At 39.2% G+C, this 24,814-nt stretch overlaps 1 protein-coding gene across 2 annotated transcripts in view; it reads left to right on the forward strand.

Moving 5' to 3' along the window:
• Positions 1 to 13,852, forward strand: part of alcamb (activated leukocyte cell adhesion molecule b) — a 50,352-nt gene extending 36,500 nt beyond the window's left edge. Inside the window, exons 7-16 of one of the 2 annotated variants that reach the window (XM_026192128.2) lie at positions 2,406 to 2,530; positions 2,662 to 2,794; positions 3,107 to 3,219; positions 3,310 to 3,436; positions 4,042 to 4,163; positions 8,121 to 8,253; positions 9,034 to 9,063; positions 9,513 to 9,624; positions 11,912 to 12,036; positions 12,131 to 13,852. In XM_026192128.2, the coding sequence (XP_026047913.1) occupies positions 2,406 to 2,530; positions 2,662 to 2,794; positions 3,107 to 3,219; positions 3,310 to 3,436; positions 4,042 to 4,163; positions 8,121 to 8,253; positions 9,034 to 9,063; positions 9,513 to 9,624; positions 11,912 to 12,014 (998 nt within the window). In that variant the 3' untranslated portion in view covers positions 12,015 to 12,036; positions 12,131 to 13,852. The remainder of the gene's footprint in view (positions 1 to 2,405; positions 2,531 to 2,661; positions 2,795 to 3,106; positions 3,220 to 3,309; positions 3,437 to 4,041; positions 4,164 to 8,120; positions 8,254 to 9,033; positions 9,064 to 9,512; positions 9,625 to 11,911; positions 12,037 to 12,130) is intronic. The other variant, XM_026192129.2, reaches the window with a different exon arrangement.
• The last annotated feature ends 10,962 nt before the right edge of the window (positions 13,853 to 24,814 follow it).

Genomic DNA, 24,814 nt, shown 5'->3' on the forward strand with positions numbered 1-24,814 from the left:
ATTCCGCTCCCTGAAGACCAACACAGAGAGACTGAGGAGGAGCTTCTTCCCGCAGGCGATACGGTCTCTCAATCACACCACCACACAGTACTGACCCACACATATAGTTCTTACACACACACTGGACTTTCTGGACTTTGTTTTTGCACAACACTGGTCACTATATTCTTAATTTCCAGTTAATACTTGTACAGCTGCTGTTATTGTGTATATATTTATTTATATTTAGATTTCTTCATACATTCTTATATAGTTCTATATTGTGTATTGTGTATTTTGTTGTACAGTTATTTTATTTTCAACTTTAATTTATATATTTTATCTTATTCTTCCCAGTTAAATTTACCCTTCATTCTAATTTGTGTTGTACAGTTATTTCATTTTTAACCTTAATTTATATTCTATTCCTTCCTAGTTAAATTTACCCTTTTTAATTTTTCATATTTATTTCCTATCTTATTCATAGCCTTTTCCTTTTTTGTTTTCTTTAGGTCACGAGCAGTTGTCCAAGCATTTCACTACATATCGTACTGTGTATGACTGTGTACGTGACAAATAAAATTTGAATTTGAATTTGAATTTGAAGCATTATTGTGCCAACAGAGCAATACCCAGAGAGCTACTAGCTGGAAACCTGGTATACAATGGCTTGGTGTACAGTGTGTCCTAAAAAAATTTGAGGAAAGTGGACAAGTGGCAGCCAAAATGAGAGGTAACAGGCATAAAAAACCATCTATAGCAGATGAACAGTGTATGAAAGTCATGCCTTTAAGAAACAGGCAAGTATGTGAGACCAAACAGATGTCTGGCTCTTCGGTCAAGTCATTCTTAAGGAAGGGAAACAGAGAGAAAAAGCTGAGGTGTGCCAAATTAAAGAAGAAAACCGAAATCAGCGGCAAAAGATCTAATGAAGCAATTTAAAATGTTTGGTTCAAATCATTGTCAGTGTGTACAGAGAAGGTCAGGAGCCATCTGTAAAACACAGTGGATCTCAAACACACCGCCAATGCAGTAAAACCATACCTGGATAGAAAAACACACACTATCCATCATGGATTGGCCTCCCCAGATTCTCCGGACTTCAACATCATTGAAGCAGTGTTGGATCATCTTGACAGAGAACGGAACAAAAGGCAGCCAACATCCAAAGACGACCTTTGAATGTCATTCATGAGCTATTCCTGAAGACTATTTAAAGAAATTAGAAGAAAGCTTACCTTGAGATTTCAGGCTATGTTGAAGAATAAAGGTGGCCGTAGCAATTGGTGACTTTTAAGCTCATTAGTATTGTACAAACTCTGTTTTTGGCCTAAGTACTGCTTTTCTATTCTATTCAGTTTTTGCAAGTTTTAATAAATCGCTGCCCTTATTTGCCATTTTTCTAGCAGAACACAAAGAAAGGTGGACCTTTATGCAGTACTGTGATTTGGTGCAAGCTTGAAGGAAGAAGGTGCTGTGTGAATGTATATAAAGTTTTAAAGAGGACATAGAACTGGGCGTTTTTTCTCTCTCTGGCTACACGGTTTTATTTCAGGTTGTTTCGTTTAATATTCTCCTCACTGACGTCTGTGTTTCCTCCACCGCGATGAGAATTACAAACATGTTTTATTCACATTTTTTAAGTATTGACACAAATGAATCACTGATGCTGTTTTCTTTTCTAGAACATCAATAATTAAAGTATGTTTCCGTCGATGAAACTTTGCTGTTGATGAAATGTTGCTTTTTGGTGAGAAAACAGCTTATTTAATATGGCATGACAAGAATTTCAAAATGGAGTGAAAGAGAATAAAAGTGTCCCTTTTTAATTGAAGTCAAGCTTCTTGCACATCACACGTGTAACACAGCAGCAACTCGTGATCCACGAGAAGACCAAGAGACGTTTTACAACTGTAATCAGACGGTGCCTGTGGTTTTTGCGAGTGCATTAACATTTTTTTTTCTATAATTCTCTCACTTCCAGTCGAGACAGACACGGGTAACGGCACCTTTTGATGGTGAAAGTTGAAAAATGAGGTGTGGATTCTGAGATTTATACCGAGTGCAGCATTAAATATTGAAGTTGCCTGCTCAACACGGCCCAGAGTAGAACTTATCAGTGCTGGAACATTTTCTTTCAAGAAATTCTTGAAAGAGTTTGCCTTAGATGGAGCAGAAACATTGAGCTTTGAAAGGATTGTTTGGTTGAGTGCCTCAGATTATGACTGCAATTCAACCACCTCCTCTGCTGCATTTTGAAGTTGGTCATAACCAATAGTGAGGCACAAAGTTAGAGTTCTCTGTAGCGTGCTGACACAGTGGATGAGTGCAGTCCCCATTGCATTCAGCTGGTTGGGGAGCACGCTCCACTTGTTACACCCTCCACCCTCGCCCCTCTGACTTTCTTGCTCCTGTTTTCTGCACAGACTCCACGGAGAACATCATGCTTGAGGTCAGTCCTCAGAAAGAGCTTAAAGAGGGAGACAACTTGACTTTGAAGTGTGTGGCAGATGGTAACCCAGCTCCTACCAGCTTTAACTTTCACCTTAAGGTATCTCATTAAAAGCTTTGAAATTCCTTCTGTTCATCCAAACTAGTGCTTACTTCATCTAAAATGTATTTATTCAGTCTTTTATCCTCAGCAACGTAAATGAAATGCTGCTGTTTTCACTGTTTTTGCAGGGGGAGCTGGTGACCGTGGAAAACACGGATACCTACACCATCGCGAATGTCTCACGCGACGCCACCGGTGAATACAAATGCTCCCTAACTGATGACACGTCCATGGAAGCGACCAGGAACATCACCGTCACCTGTAAGAAGACAAAAATAATCATTTCTCTAGAAGTAGAAATTACTGCAATTTTACCCCACACATCTGCATCTGTATCCAAATAATTATCTTTTCTCCCTGCAGTCTTATTTGTTATGAAAGTCCTAATATCTCTCTTTGCAAGACTGTCTTCTTCTGATTTGGGGAGAAATTGTTGTGTCAGCCGCACTGCTTCTAATAAGCTGCATCTGCAGGGCTGTGAGCCAAGTGCAGAGTTATATGGTTAACAACAGAAATGTTTTGACCCTTAACAGGCCTCTGAACCATCTTTCTGCCATCCTCTCCTCTTTTCAGACTTAGACATCAATTTAAGCCCCTCTGGGAATATTGTCAAGCGCGCTGGCGAAGCCTTGAATCTGAGTCTTCAGATTGATTCTTCCGGAAAGGCAGAGGTCTCCTGGACAAAGGTAGAAGCGATCTTTTATATAACAAAGCTCCAATCATTGGGGTTTGTGCTTGTTATTGACAGCGCCGATATTCTCTTGGATTTATTTCAGAATAATGCTAAACTGGGCAAACAGCCCAACTTTACCAAGCTCGGTTACTCGGACTCTGGTCGCTATGAGTGGACGGTGACAGTTGGACACATCACCCGGACAGCTTCTTTTGATCTTACTGTCGAAGGTAAGGGTTTGAAGAAAAGTCTTACGCAGGGAGAGAAAACTGGTACCACTCTGTCTCATATTTGAAGTTAGTTAAGGTATGCAGCCAACAGGCAGTTTGTGAAGTTTAAGAATGGATGGAACAGCCTGACTTTGTCTAAGGGTAAAAACTATCAGCTTAAAGCTAACGCATTAATTAAATATGCGTTGTTGTTTTTTAATTCATATAAAAATCAGTGGTTAAAAAAGTTATTTTAACAGTTTAATCAGACTCCAGATGGTTACTCGCAGCTACATCTTGTTTTTACACTTTATTTTCTGTACAAATTTTGAAAAATAAACAAGACAGAGCATGCTAATTGCTGATTTTTGGAGGCACTAGTGGGATTATTTTCCTTTGGACTGGCTCACTGATTTTCTTTACTTCTAGTTTTCAGCCAAATGGCTAATGACTCTAGACTCATAGGGACATGAGAGTGGTATTCATCTGCTCATCTAACTCTTGGCAGGACAGCGAATATAAAATGATTTCTCTAAGAAATTCCTTTCCTCAGTCATATTTAGATGTGCCGGTGGATCGGATTAAACCACGATAAATCGAGCTTTATAACACGTGTTTCCTTACAGGTCCTGCAGTTGTAAAGAGCCTGTTCAAAAATCGCAGTAATGACGGCCAACATAAAGTCTTGACTTGTGAGGCTGAAGGCTCTCCAAAGCCAGCTGTTTCCTGGAGCATTAATGGCACCGTGGTATGTACCCTTTACGTGCTTGGAAGTTTACCTATTATCAGAATTGCAGGAAATTTATCCTTGGATAATTGTTGCAGTTTCTGAAGGTCATATCTATTAATTCTTCCTAACAGTACATAAAAGATTTGTTTTATGTGTTCGCTCCTCCTGTGCTGGCTAGGGATGGTATTGATAAGATTTTCACGATTACGATTCCATTTTCGATTCTGTTTAACGATTCGATTCTTTATCGATTCTCTTATTGATTCTTTTTAAAAAAGGAGAACACTAAGGTCGATTAGCTTAGAACTTTGTTTTATATCTTCTCTTTGAACAAGATAGAAATTTAGGAGTAACATGGCCTTACAAGCCCAGCAGGGAGATCTTAAGAGATCCACAGCCAATGGGGTGTCACAGGGTCCCCAGGAAAAAAAATTGTAAATGTAAAATGATAAAATAAATATTCTTCTGTAGCAATAACAAAGTATAACATAAATTATTCTGTAGCAATTACACAAGAATATCTAGTAATGTCCCTGCCTGCAATTAAACACATTCACTTACCGAAAATCATCTGCTGTGGCAAATGGGTGCAAGCGTTTTATCACAAACTTAGTCACTGCTCGGTGACATTCGTCTATCCTGGCCTGAAAGGAGACGCTACCGGTAGACTGCAGTGAGAACTGCCAGCATCTGAGCCAGCCAGACTCTGTCTCTCTCATCATGGTCACCTAAATGCACAGTAATGGCAGGTTTTGTAATAAGGCAGATCGCACTAACATAATATGCACTGTTAGTTGATTATTTACCTGCCACATTAATGGGAGAGGACGTGCAAACGTTACCGCTGCTGCTGGGTTGAGATTCACGAGTCCGGAGCGGAATTAAAAACACGACATTCATTTAAGGTCATCGTGTGTTTTGTGAGCAAATGCTTTTGCATATTCGTAGCGTTTCCTCCCTTAAATGAAATATCTACTTTGCAAGTACTGCAAGTTGCCAAACTTTTGAGCGTTTGAGCTGCTTAGGCGCCCTGCCAGGTAAATGACGCTCCGCAACGTGGTGACGTCATTCGGGGCGACTGGAATCGATAAGAGAATCGTTTGGCAAACACTTCCAACCGGTTTTCGATACCCATCCCTAGTGCTGGCACAAAAGAAAATCCTCAGAAAAAAAACTGTGTCAGACTTAAAGAGCCATGAAAGGAAAAATACTGTATTACCGGTATTAGAAAACATGCATTAGCGCCACGCTTACAGTTGTGTGAAGTCTTCAGTTTATTGTCCCATCAGAACAAACTACAAGTGTTTTTTCCCCAAGATAAATGCAGGCAGTTATTGCTTCTGTTATGGCGAAGATTGCTCTGTGGATGGTGATGACATACATCTCAGAGGCTTCACAAGATTCTGTGAATTTGAACACAGCTAAAAGCAGGTCCTTCGGGATCGATGTATACCGTTAACAAAATCAAATCTTGTGAAATGGTGAAAATATCAATGTACCTTCTGGTACTCAAGGTAAACTTGTTTATGGAATCTACACCAGGGTCGTGAGCGAGATGTGTTTGTTTTTACATAGCTGCTGTCAGCACATTGCAAATTCAGGGCTTCTTTTTAGTAGAAAACCAAACATTTTGCTTGTTGGGTGGCTACAAGTCATTCTTGAGAGTGTTCTTGACTTGGTTATGAAGTTGAGAAAGCTTTTTTTAAACAAGGAAAGACTTTGCATTCATCCACTTTAGTTAGCTTCTGAGCTTCTGAGAAGGAATCTATGATTCCTTCTTGTTTTAAGAATGTAGCCGACTGTTGAGTTTGCCACTTGTAAAGTTTTTGCTATCGCTCTGATAGGTATGTTTTGGGGTTTTTTTCATCTCTTTGGACCGCATTTAGAGACTGCCAGGGGAAACTTAGGAAATGCAACACTTGGAATCATCCCCAGATCTTTCGTCTGCTTAATTTGTCATGGAATAACAAGGGAATGGGTCTCATTTGGCTGTGAAACTGCTCATCGTTCAATTGTCCAATTACTTTTGAGTCTAAAAGTGGGTGCCTGTCAGAATCATATCCATGGTGAACTCCACCACAAATAATAAAACTACCATATAAGAAAAGCTCATTTAAATGCCTGTACAGACTATTCCCCCAAAAACATCAACTTGTTTTGTTTGTTTAATTTATCATGAGATTATAATTTTAATACTGAAATCACTCAAGTGGATGAGTTCTTATATAGCGCTTTTCTATTAAGTGCTTTTCTATTAAACATTCACATGGATGGATGCATCAGAGAGCAACTTGGGGTTAGTATTTTGCCCAAGGATACTTGGCCAGGGCCAGCCAGGGATCGAACCGCCAACCTTCCAATTAGTAGATAACCACAGTAATAACAGCAGTGAAGATGACTATTGTATCTGTACCTGTATATGAAACTGCTACAGGGTGACGTCTAATTTCAGTCACAGGACAACAGAATTCATCATCATTGCCATCCAGGGTAGTTGGAAACCAGTCATGACAAGGCGATTTCTCAGTGGCACTTACGGAAAAAGTTTCCCCCCATGTGCTTGTTAACGCGCCTGTTTTCAGTCGCAGTTGGGTGTAGCAATTTATTTGTTAAAATAACAAGATGGGTATCGGCTTTAACAAATGACCTCCACACCCCGCCCTCCTCCACCTCGAGACACTCTTGAGACTGCAGTGAGGTTTTCAAGCCATATAAAATCATTCAGAATGCTTTGAGTGTTTCTGTCCTATTTTCCCTTGAAAGCATTACTCCTTTGTTGGTGAATCAATACTGGTTGTCATAGAAATTCATCCTCACAGTGGTCCTCCTATATAAGATGGCAACAGGTTTGTGCTGCAGTAACTATTTCATTGACGTCTTTAGATTACAACGTCTGAATGTCCTCTACAAAGTAGCCAATAGATGGTTTATAAGGAGAATTTAGGTCCACTTTCGGCTTCATTAAGAGCCTGATAGGGAGCAGATGGTTGTGAATATGGAATAAAAACATCAATAGAGTTGCATGAGTTTAAAACATAGTGGCATTTGTCTTACAGCAAACCTCAGTGTATCACCAGCAGAAATGTGAAGGTGTGGCTAAACAGAGGCTGTGTGCTTAAGCCTCCTACTATTGTCTTTGTCCAGAGACAGCTCTTGCTTTTCTTTACTTTTTCCCTTTTTGCTGCACAGTGAATGAATACCCCCTGTTTTGTGCATGGCAGTTTGCACTGTTAGTATTTTCCCCAGCTGTCACACTTGTGAACTTATCTGGTCCAGGCTGTTGTGGTCAGTGTTTCGAAAGAGTACATTTCTTCATTTTCCCCGAGGCTCAAACAGTATTTTCCAGCAGCCTGTCACGAGAACAAAAATTGTCTGTTTTTTAAATGGAGCCTCTTTTTTTCTTCTTCTTTTGTTTCCACAGTCTACCTGTGTGCGCACTGATAGCAGAGTCACTCAGTGAAGCGGTGTGAATTACACATAAACCTGGGGGTGTGCGCAGGATGGTTGCAGTTCTCCTCAGCCCTTTCAGTCATTGTCTAACCACGAGAGGAACCTTAAAATCTTTAATTTACTCCAAAAAAAAAAAATACACGGAACTCTGTCAGGAAATAAAAATGCATTTTGAAAGTAACACATTTCAGCAATTTAATCCCACCGCCCCCCATTCAGAAAAATGTGAAGACTTGAATACGGGATCAGTAATAAGTATTTACAAGAATGCAACATCCTTTTGTATATGCGGAGGATGTGCAAAGGGTGTTGGCAGTTTGTCTTTGTGTCTGGGGTTTTCCTCTGAGACTCAGGAGTCTATATCCCAGAGGCACACACGCTGTTTCTTTGTCATGCAAGGACTGACTCACTTACCGGTCCAACATCGCCCCCTCATGGTGCAAATCTTCTTCAAATCATCCGGATCAGATGTGCAACTATTAACATTTGTTTCTTCTCTCTCTCTCTCTCTCTCTCGTTACTCAGCTTGGTGAAAGTCCTTTCGTCAATGGAAAGATTACACACAAGATCAAAGTTGTGCCCTCTGCAAATCTAACTGTCCACTGTACAGTGACCAATAGTCTTGGCAATGATTCCAGAGCTATAAATGTGTCCTCTTGTAAGTACAAAGTCATAATTTGGTCCTTTTACCTCTGTCGGCTTCATTTTTCTTTCATGAAGTCACTAATCTGCCTTCCTAAGTGTTTTCCTACTGTTCTTACTAACTCTTTCCATCTGCATGTTAACTTGGCATCATGTTTACATGCTTTGACAAAACGACAATATTGTAGCAGGTATGTACACCAGGGTAAATCCACCCAGTTTGGGATTGTCTGTAGCGTGTGTGGAGTCACGTCGTTGCACACCAATTTGGTGGCCATAAGGGCAATTAGTTAAAATCAGTTGTTATTTTAGGATTTATAGTCCACTGATGAGTAAGCAGGAAAAAAACACTGTTAAATACACAATGTATCAAACATACACAAACACTAGTACGTCTTTCAAGAACTTTATGTATTGGTGGTAGTTGTCTATTAAAGTCCAGCCTTTTTACTCTCACCATCACTGTCTAACTGTAATTAGTGCATGCACTTAGCACTTAGTCCACACTCTTGTCTGACGGTATCCAAGTGTGTTTATATCACCATTTGTTCTCTCTTGCCTCCTCATTCCTGTGTGTTTGGGATGGCATTTCCACATCGTTCTTTTCTCTCCCCCCCCCTCGCTCAGTGGGTGTATGTTGGGATGCTGGATTTAATCTGTTCCCTCTTGGAACCTCTTGCATGCAAAGTCGAGTAGATGTAGAGTAGTAATTTTTCAAGCTTGCTTTTTTGTTTTGTTTTTTTTCCCCCCCCTTCATTTCGGTTGGACGTTAATGTTATTTCATATCTGATTTCAGTAATTGAGGAGGTGAGAATGGATAAACAAGGTAAGTTGGCGCGGTCTTCCTTCTTGTAAAGAAACAGTAGAAAGTGGGTTGACGAAAGTCTATGGGGGAATCGAATGTTGCTCACTAAAAGACGGCTCTTTATCAAATATTTATCTTTAGTGTCACCTTGGACTGTAGAGCAGAAAAAACAATGTTTAGACAGTGCGCTTCTTTTAAATAAATATAGTTGTGAAGCAGTAGGAGGAATGGAGCTACCAGCATCCTGACAAGATGCCAACATTGTTCATAGTCCCATTGACGAGATTAAAGTGGGGACTGCTCCCATTAACATTCAAATCAATGAGTCATAATCATGCACAGTGCGGATGTGTCCATTCATCAATGCATTTAATGCACACCAGAGTATTTTTTTTTCTGTCCAGACTGGAGCAGCATACAGAAACATGACACTCACGCCTCTGATATTTCTGTTTTGTCTTTCTCTACAGATCAGTCGGAAGACAGCGACCAAACCAGATTGGTGGTTGGTGTTATAGTGGGTCTCCTCATCGCCACTTTGGTTATAGGACTGGCATACTGGGTTTACTCGAAGAAATCCAAGTAAGAAGCACATTTAAACAAAAGCTGCTACATAAAAGTGTTCATAAAATTCACCAGTAACCCAACAAGATAAAATGAACATGAGATTACTATGTTCATGCATCGTGGTTATTCTGATTTGCTAAAACGTCCTTTTCTATTTCCAGTTAAACATATTTTATTTAGATTCAAAAACATTGCATACCTGCACTTTACATGCAGGTATATGTAGTATTCATGTAGCAGAAAGTAATTATGCGCATAACGACTTGTTAGGTACACCTTAATAGTACTGGACGCCCTCCTTTGCCTTCAGAACTGCCTTAATTCTTAACAGGAAACATTCCTCTGAGGTTTTAGTCTATATCGACATGACAGCACCATGTAGGTTCTGCCAAGGTGTGCCAGGAAAAATATCTCCCACATCATTAACCCTCCACCAGCAGCCTGAGCCATTTAACAGGGCAGGATGAATCAATGCTCTGGTGTTATTTATGCCAAATTCAGACCGTAACCATCTGAACGGCGCAGCAGGAATTGAGACTCATCAGAGGAGGAAACATTTTTTCCAATCATCGGGTTGTTGTTTTCCAATTTTGGTGAGAGTTTACAAACTATAGCCTCAGGTTCCTGATCTTAGCTGACAGGAATGGCATCCAGCGTGGTCTCCTGCTGCTGTTGCCCATCTGCTTCTACATTAGGCATTTTGTTAATTGAGAGATGCGCTCCTGCATGCCTTGGTTGTAAGAACTGGTTATTTGAGTTACTGTTGTCTTCTTATCAGCTTGAAGTAGCCTGACCGTTTTCCTCTGACCTCTGGCATCACCAGGACGTTTTTGCTCAAAGAACTGCACATAACTGGAGATTTTTTTTTTTTTTTTTTTTTTTCAAATTTGGGAAAACCTTAGCAGATCAGCAGTTTGTGAAATCAGACCATCTGGCATCAACAACCGAGCCACGCGCAAAGTCACTTTTAAATCACCTTCCCTATTCTGATGCCCGGTTTGGACTTCAGCAGCCATGTCTACATGCCTAAATACATAGACTTGCTGCCATGTGATTGGTTGATTAAATATTTGTATTAACAAGAAACTGAACAGGCATACCTAATGTAGCTTCTGATATGAACTCCTCTTGCCAACAACATGTATAATTCAAAAAGCAGTTCTCTACTGCTGGAATAACACTGTTTGGCATGAGGTTTTTAGTTTATAAACAAATGGATATTTGATTAAATGCTCTGTTTTAAAATATGAGATACGGACCATATGAGGATACTAAAATAAAAGCAATTAACTCAAAATTTAATTTTCATCCAAGACCAGTTAATAGAAGCAGTAATTTATTCAGCTGTTGATGTACTTGAATAAATTTTCCAATTAGCCATAGCTGAGAGTTACAAGAAAACTGATGTCGCTCTCAGATCTGTGCAGTAAATATAAAGTTGGACTTAACATTAACACTCAAAGAGACGGAAACAAGTGGCTAATGTGGAAATTTAGTTTACAAGCCAGACGAGGTTTGAGACTATTGAGTCACCGGAGCGTTGTCGGCTTTCACGCACCAGGCGCCTCAGCACTCAGCGACTGCACTGAGTAGCTGTGGTTTCTAAATGCTTCCACTTTGCAATAATAACACTTGCAGATGATTGTGGAATATCCAGGAGGAAGAGATTTCACAACGTTGGTGCAACTTGTGTTATACTATCACATAAGCACACTAAACTTCAGTGAGATCTTTATAACAAGCTCCTTGAATTCCTTTACAAATATTTATAAAGACATATTGGACAGGTGCTCTGTTTCATATACCTGTAGAACATAAACACTTGAATTAAAAGATTAGGAGATGTGGTCGAGTATTTTTGTACAACTAGAGTTTGGACACAGCCAGACTCGCCGTTTCACTATTCATCCTATTCTAACCTTGTATACGGGTAGTATTGATCTTCTAATCTTACTTTTGGCAGTTCCTTCAAATGAATTAACAAATTAAAATACATGGTAAAATAAATAAAAAAATCATTGCGGTTAATGTAGGCTTTTAAGGACTATTAAGGGCTTGGGTACCTGGGCAGTGCTCCATTTTGCTTGCTTGTTAATCAGTCTTCCATTTGCCAAATTAAAGGAGTTTGCTCTTGATTGATTGTGAACTATAGTGTAAGTACACAGCAGCTGTAGATGGATAGCTTCCCTTTAGCCTAAGTGGGCAGTTTATACCGTGAGTTCTGCACACGTGTAGTAAGCAGTCACACCGTCATATCATCATGCAAGGACCGGTTAATAAACGACTGTTTTAATCGAAACAGGCAAGGAAGCTGGAAGACCGGCGAGAAGGAGTGCGGGTCCTCCGAGGAGGAGAAAAAGCTGGAGGAGAAAGTGGAGGAAAACAGCCAAAAAGCTGAGGTGTAAAGAAACAGCGGCGATGCGAAAGGTAGAGCAAGACATTTCCACCATGCACATAAAGAGTTTGACGTAAAAAGTTGTGCAAAAAAATTAATAAGACATTTTTAATCTTTCCCTTCCAGTGAGAACGTGGAACTTTTGCACATTTCTCTTCACCTCTGTCTTTAGGGAGGGAGGGGGGGGAAAGAGTGTACACTGGGATGAAGACCGTTTGGATTTGGTTTCAGGGAGAATTTTACTAAAAACAAACAAAAAAAGCATATCCAAACATCTCCCCAAGCCCATCAACCCCTCACTCCTCCCATTCCTAAAAAAAAAAGAAAAAGAAAAAAAAAAGAATGGATACTGTATGTGATATACATAGCCTGTCTGCACTACTGATACATGTGTAAACCTGTCTACTATTAGGATTCATGTTTGTTAGAATGGAAATTGGAAAGCTGAGAAAATGCAAAATCACTACTAGACCAGTTGCCTTTGATGTAAGGATGTGTAGGCCAGCGTTAGTCTGTGTTCGACTTTTTCGGCCCTCGGGACATAGCAGGGACCAAGGGACATTACTGCCATAGTTTGGTTTTTTTCTGCTTTGTTTTTTGTTATTTCACCTCATCACACTCAAACAACCTCTGCCTTTGACATCAAGGTCATAAATCCATTCACTTCTATCATTATTTCAGTTTGTTCATTCAGGTAAAAAAAAAAAAAAAAGCTGAGAAATTGATAAAATCCTGAAAGGGCTAAGGGTATTAGCATTAGTTTTAGATGTTGTATATCAGCAAGGACATGATGTTTCACAAAGGTGTTTTTTAATTATTATTATTATTATTTGATTGTGTGTAACCAGGGGAGAAAATTAATTTTGCCTCGTCTTTTCGCCAACGTTCTTTACATTCAGCGTAGCCACCTAACGACACAAGCAGGTAGATTATTGGGAGAATGTATAGCACAGTTTAAACCTTCTTTTATTGGCTGTAGTTTGGCTGCACACGTGTTTTTTGTTTTTGCATGAAAGCAACATAAAGTTCACTTTCATGCTTTTCTTTAAAAAAAATAGTAGTAAGGAAAAGGTTGTTTTTATGTAACTCCTCTATGAGTTTGTGCTCCATCAGTGTTGAGGTACGAGTGTTCATTCTGTAGCTGTGGCATACTTCTGTAATCAAAGACACCCAGTGAGCGGGATGTTTGTCTTAAAGTAGCCTTTACGATATGTTTGCCTTCTTTTAAAAATCTACCTGTAACAGCTTAAGTTTGTGATGTGCACTAGGGTTCATGTTTCATGTCGAGTTTGTGTAGAATACGATGGAATACCTGCAGCTGTACATGTCACGGTTTTGGTCCCTTAAGAGCATTTAATGAATTTGAAAAAGCAACGAGGCCAGGATGTAGTTGTGACGTACGTGATTTTACTTTTCCTTTTTGCTATTTATATTGTACAAGACTAAAATATCCTGGTAGGCGCATTCAATAATGGTCACATAACTCATGTCTCGGATTTAAACCACTGATAAATTGCTTGCAGACTCTACAAAAAATGTCATTAAGTTCTGAGTCATCGGTAGTTTGCTCTGTGTCTGGTTGAATAATATATTCAGCATGTGAGAATCTCAGACCTCCAAGCTGCTGTTTGTTGCCTACCTTGTGTAAAACCATCTGATTGGAAGATTGACCAAAGAAAGTGAACATTGCCATGCAAGTATTGTAAATATCTGATGTTTGTTTTTGTACTTTTGTTTAAAATAAAGTGTACATTTGGAACAGTTATGTCCACTCAATGTTAATTATGTTGTTATCATTTTTCTCGTTTTTTCATCTGGTCATCTTTTGAAATAAAAATCAACACGGTTCGGGTCTTTCTTTTTCATTTCACTCGCACGCATACGCAGAAAACACTGACGGCACAGAGTTAATGTACAGTGACTGGTTGAGTGATAACAAATCTGTCAATACTGCAGAAAATATGCAGAAAACAAGGAAAGTGATGAGTTTTGAGGAACAGTTAATGAGACTCAGTCTTGAAATTTGAAAAATATTCCTGCATTAGACATACAAAATTACAAAACCTGACCTTTTGTTGTTATTACCAGTGGAAACTATTGTAAATATATTCAGTCCTTTCATCTGTCTTTTTAGGGGAAGGCAGGATTTAGTCCTGTTTCCATGAATTATTCAAAAAAAACAAAAAACAGTTAAAATATTTGGCCACAAAACTTAGCAGAATTTTGGATTTGATCCAAAACCCATCTGAGATTTTGCCATGGGCAGGATATCTACACAGACATTATTACTACAGCATGTCTGCAGTATCAGGTTTCCATCTCCTTCCAGAAATTGACTTTGACATTTTGGAGTAGGTGTTATGTCAGGATGAATATGGATGAACAGGTACAGTGGCACGAAAAAGGTATTGAACCCCATCCCAATTTTTTTGTGTATGTGTGTCTGTGTGTGCATCTCTTACTAAACTGTCAGATCTTAGGAATGACTTGTCTTGCTGCATAATGCAGCTGAACCTGAGCTCCAGCTCAGACCGGTGACCTGATGTTCTCCTTCAGGATTTTCTGTCAGACGCTGGAATTAATGTTTCTCTCAATTGTGGCAAGCCCCCCGACCTTGAAGCTGCAAAGCTGTCCCACAGCATTACTCTGCCACCTCCATGCATGACTGAAAGTATAATGGCCGTTTTGTTGTATTCTCTATTTAGTTTGTCAGCTCTAATGATCCCCTGTCTTCCAGTCACTTAAGCATTCTCTCAAAAGGTCTTAGGTATATTAAAGTGAACTGTAGCAAAATCCAAATGAAGCTTAATCTTCCTCTGGGTTGGCAGTGATTTACTTTGGCACACTCCCATGGAGGCCATGTTTGCCCAGTGTCTTTCAGACAGTAGAATATTGAACTTTATTGATAAGAGAAAGGCCTGAAGTTCCTCTGGTCTTCTGGGAATTCCTGTCACCCAGGTGCTGTTTGGCAAAACCTGAGAGGGCAGCCACTACTAGGAAGGCTCACTGCTGTTGCGAGGCTTCTGCATTTGAAGATGGGTCTCTAATCTGATTAGTCTCAGAGATGCAGAAACTTATTTATTAACCTCTCCTTTTTTGACATTATGATCTACTAGTTAGATCTTTTGGTAAACTTCATGCTACCGGAAAGTCCTAATTTGATTGGTAAATGCTATTTGCCAGGTGTCAGTTTGTATAGCTGATACTATATTTTAGAGTTTTGGTAACCAAGAGGATATGTGCTTTTTTGTTTTAACATATTTTATTAGATAAGCTTTGTTGCTTCAGCAGTTATTGCTTGGGTTTCATAAACTGAAGTTTATTTTATTTTTTTTAATCAGACAGTTTAGGATGAGATGCATACAAATAAAGAATACATGGAGAGGGCTTAAATATTTCAGTTAAATATTCAGTTTTGAGATCCCTTTTTTCTTCCATGTCAAAGTGAAATATTGCACTTTTCGCTTCACTGCATTTATTTCAAAGCTCCTAACATGTACCTCTGGCCTACACTTCAAATGCACAACCTATGAAGAGCACATGAAACAGGGTGTTGTGGAGTAAACTGCACAAGCCGATGTACAAGACTTCAACAGGGGGAGGACACACAGAGGCAAAGTAAAACCCAAATCTGTAATCCAGACAGGCAGAGGTCATACAAGTGTGATCAGTCAGCAAGAGTAAACTAAACCAGGAGGGCACAGGCAAAAGACTAAGTCCATAAAACAGCCCAAAAGGTCACACACACACACACACACGGAAGTCAACAATTAAACACAAAGGATGCGAGAAAATTCCAGGAAGACTTGACTGAACAAGAAAATCTGGCAACTTGAACATGAGCAACTGCAAGTGTATACGCACACACTGAGTGTGACTAATACAACACAGATGAGGTTGACCAGAATGGACCATACAATTATTAAAGGGTTAATAATAATACACAAAGAACAATAATTAGAAAAAAAAAAAACAGGAAAGGATTTATCATAAACACGACAACATATAGCTTGATGGCATGTCAAATCTCTCACTCAGTGAACTGGACCAAAGCTTAACATAAATATCACTCTGAAGGGGAAGGGGAGGGGGGTAGCAGAAGATCTTTATTCTCTATAATATTCAGATCAGTATATTTATTAATGTGTGCTGTGCTTCTACTGATGTCTGTGTGGGTTTTATTATTGTGCTTTAGTTAAGTTGTATGTTTAGCTTCAATAGACAGAAGGGAATGAATCTGCAATTGGAGCGAGCCATCAAAGCCTGGGAGGACAGGGTCCAAGCCATGCAGGCAAAGACACATTTTATATGCCATTAACTGAAGAATGTTTACTTTAACTGATTTAAACATCAATGTGATTTTTTATACACTCTGAGGCAAGTTTATTTCTTAAATAATCACTGTCATTCACTGGTTCGTTCAATAAGACAGCAGCAGAAATCACGTGATTAGTCATTCTTCTCCTTTGCAGCACTATCTCCATCTTAACTTTGCTCGGGAATAAAGGCAACATAACAACCAACATTAGCATTTGCTGCCACCATGTGGCCAAAGATTTAACAGCAATGGGTAGTGACGGCGTCAAAGGAAAGAAAAGTTTGACGATTTTTTGTTTTTGTTTCTGTGTTTCTAAAACTAATCAGAAGTTCACCAAACGTACCACATGCAAGCTACACAAATGACTTATATGATGTTTTGAATTAACATTATTTAGTCCTAAAAATGACTTCACTTACATTGTGTTTGATGCTTCACTAACCACTGCAGTATACTAAGAAGCAAACTACAGCAAGTAGGAACACTGTGGAATAGGAAAAAGAGTGGAAATTGTAAAAGACACATTTATAAGTTGATCCACTGATAAATGAGGGACATCTGCACTTTTACAGGGAGAACATTAAAAAACAACAACAACAACAACAAAAAACTAATGAAAAACTGGTTTTATGTCTGTCTTTAGTGGATACAGTGTTGAGAGAGTTCATGCAGATTTGTCATCTGGTGTGTTGTAACTGTATAAATAAAAGGAAGACCTGCAAAAAAAGGTTTTGTCTTTGTTTTTGAGTCACATTTGCTTGTTGAAGATCAACAGGAAGTTCAAAATAAAAATAAAGAAGACAAAAGACAAACCAACGAGGAAAGGGGCAAAGTTTCTGTGTTTCTTTTCTAAATATCGACTACATCGATTTTCTTTCCACTTCATTGTATATTTTCATCCACTTCTGCTTAAAAATATGAATTGAACCAGATTAGTGAGGCAAGTTCTATATCTACTGATCCATTTTATTCTGCTTATCCACTTTAGGGTCACAACTGGGTCTAATTGTTTCAAATTAAAGCAACAAAAATATTGATAATAAAAAGTCTTAACAGAATTAATTTCCTTGAGCCATATTGAGAATAAATGATTGCACGTGTAAATGATAATTTGTTGGCTTCCACTGTGTTTTAACTTGCCATTTGTCACATGTGATTAAACAAAAGCCCAAAGAGCACAATCACAGTACTTACTAGTGTGAAAACGTGATTCAATAACTTGGATTCAGTTCCCAGAAGCGTTTTTCGAATGCACTGATCATAATTTCATCAATTTGAGGTTCGTTATGAAGGGGAAAAGCCTAGAATTTTGAGGAGATCTCTTCCAGCTTTTTATGAGTACAACTTCTGGGTGCACATACACATATTGAAATAACACAATCATTAGTGAAAATTTAAATGCAAAGCTGCAACAGTTCTTAACTAAGACCTTCAGCTGGTTTACTTTGCATCATTTGTTATGCCCTCTAAATGTTACCTGTCCTCTTTATTGATGAAACCCTTTCTCCTCATTTGAATTAATCAATTTAATCTGTGTTTTCCAAATCCCGTGGATGGCAGGTACAAAAGGTTAAAAACATGGGAAATTGTTTTCTATGTTGTTGTTGTTCCTTTTCTGTGCTGTTTGAATGTAACGTTTGGTTTGACTGTATCATGCATGAATCTTGGGAGGGATTTAGAGATCTTTGGTTTTATTTTTATTAGTGTCTCTGTAGCGATTGTTGAGGTTGAGGTCACCTCATGGCTCTAAATTGGCTGTAGGTGTGAATGTGAGAAAGGTGAGCGCTTAAAGTGACCAAACTAATATCGTGTGTTGAATCTGCAAATGTGATGCGTAGTATAAGGTGCTCTGAGAAGTCCACGAGACTAGGTAAGTGCTTTATGCCAGAGCCAGACTCCTGGTCCATTCCATTTAAGCCCATAAATTAAATATAAACTTATAGCCACTTTATTAGGTACACAGTTGAATCACTGTTGGAGGCAGCAGTAACTCAAATAACCAATTGTTACAGCAAGAGTATGCAGAAGTGCATCTCTGAACACACAACGTACAGAAGATGCAGCAGCAAAACACCACACCAGGTGCGACTCAGCTAAGAAGTGGAAACTGTGGCTGCAGGCTCACCAAAACTGGACAATAGAAGATTGGAAAAAGAGACTTGATTTCTACTGTGAGATTCAGGCGGTAGAGTCAGAAAATGGTGTAAACAACATAAAATTTTTGATCTCAAAGGAATTTTTCCACTACCTTGTTGAATTGGTGCTAAGAAAAATCAAGGCAGCTCTGATGGTCAGAGGCATCCAACACAGTAGTAGCAAGGTGTACCTAATAAAGAGTAGGTCAAACAAAACAACTTTGGACATGGCTTTTCTTTAATGCATTACTAATGTCCTGGCTCAGAGGTGGTTCTGTTTTACTTGGTGACTGCTACTGCTAGTCTGACCAAGAAGGTAAAATGAGATCATTTCATATCTCAGTATTGAGGAAAAGAAGTCAGGAATGATAACAAAAAAGAGAAAAATTACAAGAAAAAGCTAAAAAAAAAAAAAAAAAAAAAAAGCAAACTCATATAGGAGTGGGTAATAGAAAATGTCAGAACAGGTTGTGTTACACTTGTATTCGTATACCAGTAAATTTTCATCCTTAATCTCCACCCAGATATGTTTAACAGAATTTGTTTCTAAGTATTCAGGCATAGGATTCACCACATCAACTAACTAAGCTCATTGTTTCTCAAATGAACATATCATAAAAATGACTTTGTTTTTTTAGCCCTATCCACAAGATGCAAGAATGGACACAATATTCATCTAAATTGCTCATAGCTCTTGGAAGCCATCAAGTGACACTATCTGTCTTGATGCAGCGTCACGGTGCACCTGCAGAAACCTTGAGTATAAAAAAGACACACACAAAAGGTTATCTATGAGCCAATAAATGATAACATGGTGGTGTGGTAACTGCCAGTTAATACAGAAATTAAATCTTTAATGCAGGGATTTCCTAGAGGCTAAAACATTCTTATATCCAGCAGATTTCATCTCTTTTGTATGGTTTACCTTCTTTTTCTGGTTAGATAAGATAAGATAAGATAAGATAACTCTTTATTGTCATTGCACAGTCATCAGAATCAGAATACTTTATTAATCCCGAAGGAAATTAGGGAAATACATAGTACAATAGTACAATGAAATTGGAAAACTGTCCTACGTCTGCACTACATATAACACAACTACATTTTGGCAAGTCCCATAAAAGTGGATGGAGTAAAATCGGCCAATGGAACTTTAATTTGTGCAAAACATAAAGACAGTCCAAAGATTCACAAAAATAAGATTTCTCAGTCAGCTAGTGAACAGTCCCATATGCAGTCGTTCAGATGGCATAAATGGTCATGATTAATTATCAGTATTAGATAGGGTATCAGCAGGAATGACAGTCTTACACCATCATAGTGATGGACCCAAATGGTTTCTTCTATATTAATGGCAGACAGAAGCCCAAGGCTGCTGGGGCCATTTCCAGCACGTCTTCAGTACAAATTGGTCCTGGCTTCACAAAATGTACATGTGCTGGAGCACGTATTGAAACCAGGGGTTCCTTTACCTGCTGCATGTTTGTGAAAATCGACCCACGCTGATTTTTGGGGGAACCATTTGAGTTTTGGGGATATTTTGGAGAATTATTTAAGTGAAAACATTGATCATAAACACTGATGACTGATCATAATTAATTTTCAGTCTATAATTATATAAACTACATGTGTTCAGTTATTGTACATACTATCAGTACTCAACTCTTCCTGCTTGTCTCTTCAATGGAGCATGAGACAAAAGAGGAAAAGGAGTTTAATCACCTGCTGAAGCGCCCCTGGGGCAAACCAGCGTGACTGGTTAGGGCACTTCAGTCAAACTAATTCTATTATCTGTAAACATTTAAAGGTTTTATATGATTTTAATATCTATATGAATCCATGTTTGCGTAAATATTTATTCTTTGTATCATATTTTGTTTGGTGTTATGTATTCCAGATACGTGAAACAGGTAGAGTATGAAGGGAAAGCAGTTGTTTCCTGAGGGATTAGTGTGCTTGTGAAGTCCTGCTGTTTAACAATAAAAGCCACAAGTTGGTGCTTGAATTTTATTTCAGCCCCATGCCCCTTTGTTTAAAGCTTGATGCTATCGTCAGTTGAACTGATCATTCAGAATGGAGTCTGTTTTGTATTTTGTCACTCAACTGGATGTATGGCACACTCAGAGTCTCCTAATATGGAATCCACACAGCCAGCAGATGTCATAAGTTTACAACTTCCCTTTCATTATAATGAACTGAACCTCTTGCGACCTTTTAAAGTAAAATTCACTGCTGCGTGCAGTACATGTGTCAAGATAAATATTGCTTTAGGGGCATTTTTCAGACAATAGGTTTCGCTGTTAAATGAGTGTTTGACCTGAAAATGAGCAAATGAGCAAGCAAAACTTTACAGTTTCCCAGATGCTAGTTAAACATCCAGTTTAAAATTAGATATGCGGGCTTTATTAGAAAATTATGCAAACTCCTTGCCTCAAACTCCTTGTCTCTTGTTAAGCGCTTAACAAGAGTGATATATTATATTAACTTTGTTTATTTTGTGGTTGCAGTACTTAAGAACATTTACCAGGACTCATTATCACTGCAGGCATCTCAGTCATGGTGGCCTGTTGCTCAAACTGTTGTTGAAGACACAGACACTGGAAAGCATGTTACAAATGCACGACTCGTGATAATGACATGAGTCTTACAGCTACAGATAACTAAGTAAACTTTAAAACTTCTGCAGTAGAAATGAATTTAAATAAACTAATTTAAATTCATTTAATCTGCTTTATTTCTATAGCCTAAAAATATCACAAAACAGGCGTAACAATGAAAAATGTCAGTTACAGTTAGAAAAGGTCATTGTTTGCACTTACAGTAAGTAATTATCCCATTCCACTACACAGTCTGCTTTTGTCTCGTTGTTTAGCTGTTAAGATATCTTTAGTCAATATTTCTGTGTTTATAAAGTGTTTATTTCACGATAGTAGGAAATAAACTCCCAGACCATTCCAGTAAACTCAAGACCCTAGCATGAGATTTCCTGGCTCAACTTGTTTCTCCAGCTCTGAGATGTCTGAATCTTTAAGTGTTTGTCTGTTATATGTAATCATTATTCAGACAAGTCCTGCAACTGTTACCTGCTCAAGACCTCACTGACGTACATCACTGTATGTAAATGTTCAACCACAGCTTTCTAAATACTCTTTGTTTTAAACTCTTTCTATAATACATGAGCCAATGCTTATTGTGTTAGTTTCAATTGATGTGGCTTAATATTCTACCAGGGCATGTATATGTTTGGCTTAATATAAAAGTAAACTGAAAAACTAAGTTCACTCCATGATTCAACAGCTTCTACATCTTTAACTTGAAGTAACTGTTTTCTGTATGACTTTAACAGTCTCTCACATCATTGTGGGGGGATTTTATTGCACTCTTCTTTACAATGTTGCTTCATTCATTTATACACAGCTCTCTTAAAGTCTTGCCTCTTTGACTGGGCCACTGCAGCGCCTTAATTCTTATATTTTTCAGCCATTGTGTTTTAGACCTGCAGCCATGCTTGGGAATATTATTCTGTCTAACCCAGTTTTATCTGTCGCATTTGGTGCTAGAACACTTTGGTACACAGAGAAGTTCGTGGCTGACTTAATGCTGCAAACCTAGTCCAAACCATCACGCCTCCGCCACCGTGCTCGAAAGTTGTTCTTTATGCTCATGTTTGTTTGGTTTTCCAAGAACTGTGTATTATGGTCAAACATCAAACAAACAACAACAAAGCCAAACACTTTGGTATCATCTGTCCAAGGAGATCACTTCAGAAGTTTTGTAGTTTATTCAGAGGTAACTTTGTAAACTGAAGCACTACCATGTTCTTTTCTCTACCAAGTTCCTCATAATTGTTCAGGCTTTTTCTAATTGTAGTGTCATTAACTTTAACATTTAACATAGTAACTGAGGCCTGTAGTGTGTGAGATGTAGCTCTTGGCAGTTTTGTTGTTGTTTTGTTTTGGGGGTTTTTTTTGGGGGGGGGGGGGGGTTGTATCACCAGACCTGCGACCATATGTTCAGGACACTCGGGTAAAGAGAGGGGCTGAGCTGTCAGTTGAGTTGGATCAGGTGGCGGGGGAGGACGCTGGACAGACCCGGTGCACCTAAGCGCGTAGTGAGGGTGTGCTGGGAAGGCCTAGCAGAGGCCCCATTCCTTGAGATCTTCAACGCACATCTCCGGCAGAGCTTCAACGGCATTCTGAGGGAGACTGGGGACATTGAGTCCAAATGGACCATGTTCAGCATCTCCATTGCCGAAACTGCTGCATTGAGCTGCAAGGTGGTTGGTGCCTGTTGTTGTGGTAACCCCCGAACCAAATGGTGGACACCAGAGGTGAAGGGAGCCACCAGGCTGAAGAAGAAGTCCTATCGGGCTTGGTTAACCTGTGGGACTTCGGAGGCAGCTGACATGTACCGACAGGCCAAGCTGAATGTGGCTCGGGCAGTGGCTGAAGCAAAAACTCGGGTGTGGGAGGAGTTCGGAGAGGCCATGGAAAAAGACTTTCGGACTGCCTCAAAGAGATTCTGGCAAACCGTCAGGCGTCTCGGGAGGGGAAAGTGGTGCTGGTATAGTGTATAGTGCTGGCGGAGCGCTGCTGACTTCGACTGAGAAAATTGTCAGGTGATGGAAGGAATACTTCGAGGACCTCCTTAATCCCACTGACACGTCTTCCGAGGAGGAAGCAGAGTCTGGGGATGAGGGGGATGACCCGCCAATTTCCGGGGGCGAGGTCACTGAGGCAGTTAAACAACTCCTTGGTGGCAGAGCCCCTGGTGTGGATGAGGTCCACCCCGAGTTCCTGAAAGCTCTGGACGTTATAGGGCTGTCCTGGTTGACAAGCCTCTACAATGTTGCGTGGAGTTCAGGGGCAGTACCCCTGGACTGGCAGACCGGGGTGGTGGTCCCCATCTTTAAGAAGGGGGGACCGTAGGGTGTGTTCCAACTACAGGGGGATCACACTCCTCAGCCTCCCTGGGAAAGTCTATGCCAGGGTGCTGGAAAGGGGAGTTCATCCGCTAGTCGAACCTCAGATACAGAAGGAACAATGCGGTTTTCGTCCTGGTCACGGAACACTGGACCAGCTCTTTATCCTCCCAAGGATACTTGAGGGCACATGGGAGTTTGTAGATGTAGCATGTAGAAAACGTGAAACAGTGATGAACATTTCCTCGAGTGGCTGGCCTACCAAAATTACTCTAAGAGCACATCAACGATTCATCCAAGAAATCACAGAAAAACTCATCTAACAAACTTCAGGCCTCACTTGCTTCAGTTAAGGTCAGAGTTCATGATTCAACAATAAACAACAAAGCAACAAAAAACATCCCAATGATCCCCAAGACCTCTGGGAAAATATATTTGGTTTACTGAAAAGACAAAAGCGGACCTCTTTGGAAGGTTTGATTTCTATTTCATCTGGTATAAAACTAGCAGAGGCTTTTGTAAAAAAGAAACTCATATGAAGAGTTAAACATGGTGGTGGTATTGTGATGGGCTGTGGCTGTTTTGCTGCTTCAGGCCTTGGACGACTTGCCCTAATTGATAGAACCATGAATTCTGCTCTCTTGCAGAAAATCCATGAGGAAAATGTCCAGAAATCAGGTTGCGCCATGAAGATCAAGGGCACTTGGGTTATGCAGCTGGACAATTTGAAATATAAAAAATAACAAAATTAGGTTTTTAGAGTGACCTAGTGAAAGTTCAAGACTAAATTTGATTGAGATTTGCATGCCCTTAAAAAAGTCGCTCATGCTTGAAAAATGCCCAACGAATTAAAACAATCTTAAAATTATTTTGTTTATCTGAAAGATGTGAATGCATGCAAAGAATAAAAACAGAAAAAAATCAGGAAGGAGGCTAATTATTTTGCTTAGCAAATAGATTTAATTAATAATTAATAAAGATGTTCAGTGAAATTTTTTTTAAAGATTCTACCTACTAACTTACCAATTTTGTGAAGTGAGGAATTCCAGCAACTCCCCAAAACTTTTTACAGTGTATGCTTTATTAAACAGTTTCATCATTTCATCATTACTGTGTCTAATAATGACTTCTTTTTTTTTTTTAACAAAGATAGATATTAAAGAAATAAAACGTTTACACGTTATTAACCTTTTGTTATTGTTATGACCATTTGTTGGCTGAGCTAGAATCTCTTTGTGGTTATATTGCTGTACAAGCTGTATCTTTAGACGGTGAAAATAACCGTCTAAAGATACAGCTAAATATTGAATCTCTTCTGGTTGATAGCAACAGGCCAAACGCGATGGAAAAAGACAGACAGGGACACCACCGGAGTTATGTGTGTCCTGTAACGCGGGCAAGTTAGATCTTATTCGTCATTGGTACATCCGGGTACC

Source organism: Astatotilapia calliptera, chromosome 14 (assembly GCF_964374335.1).
Source record: "Astatotilapia calliptera chromosome 14, fAstCal68.1, whole genome shotgun sequence".
In the NCBI taxonomy this organism is placed as follows: Eukaryota; Metazoa; Chordata; class Actinopteri; order Cichliformes; family Cichlidae; genus Astatotilapia; species Astatotilapia calliptera.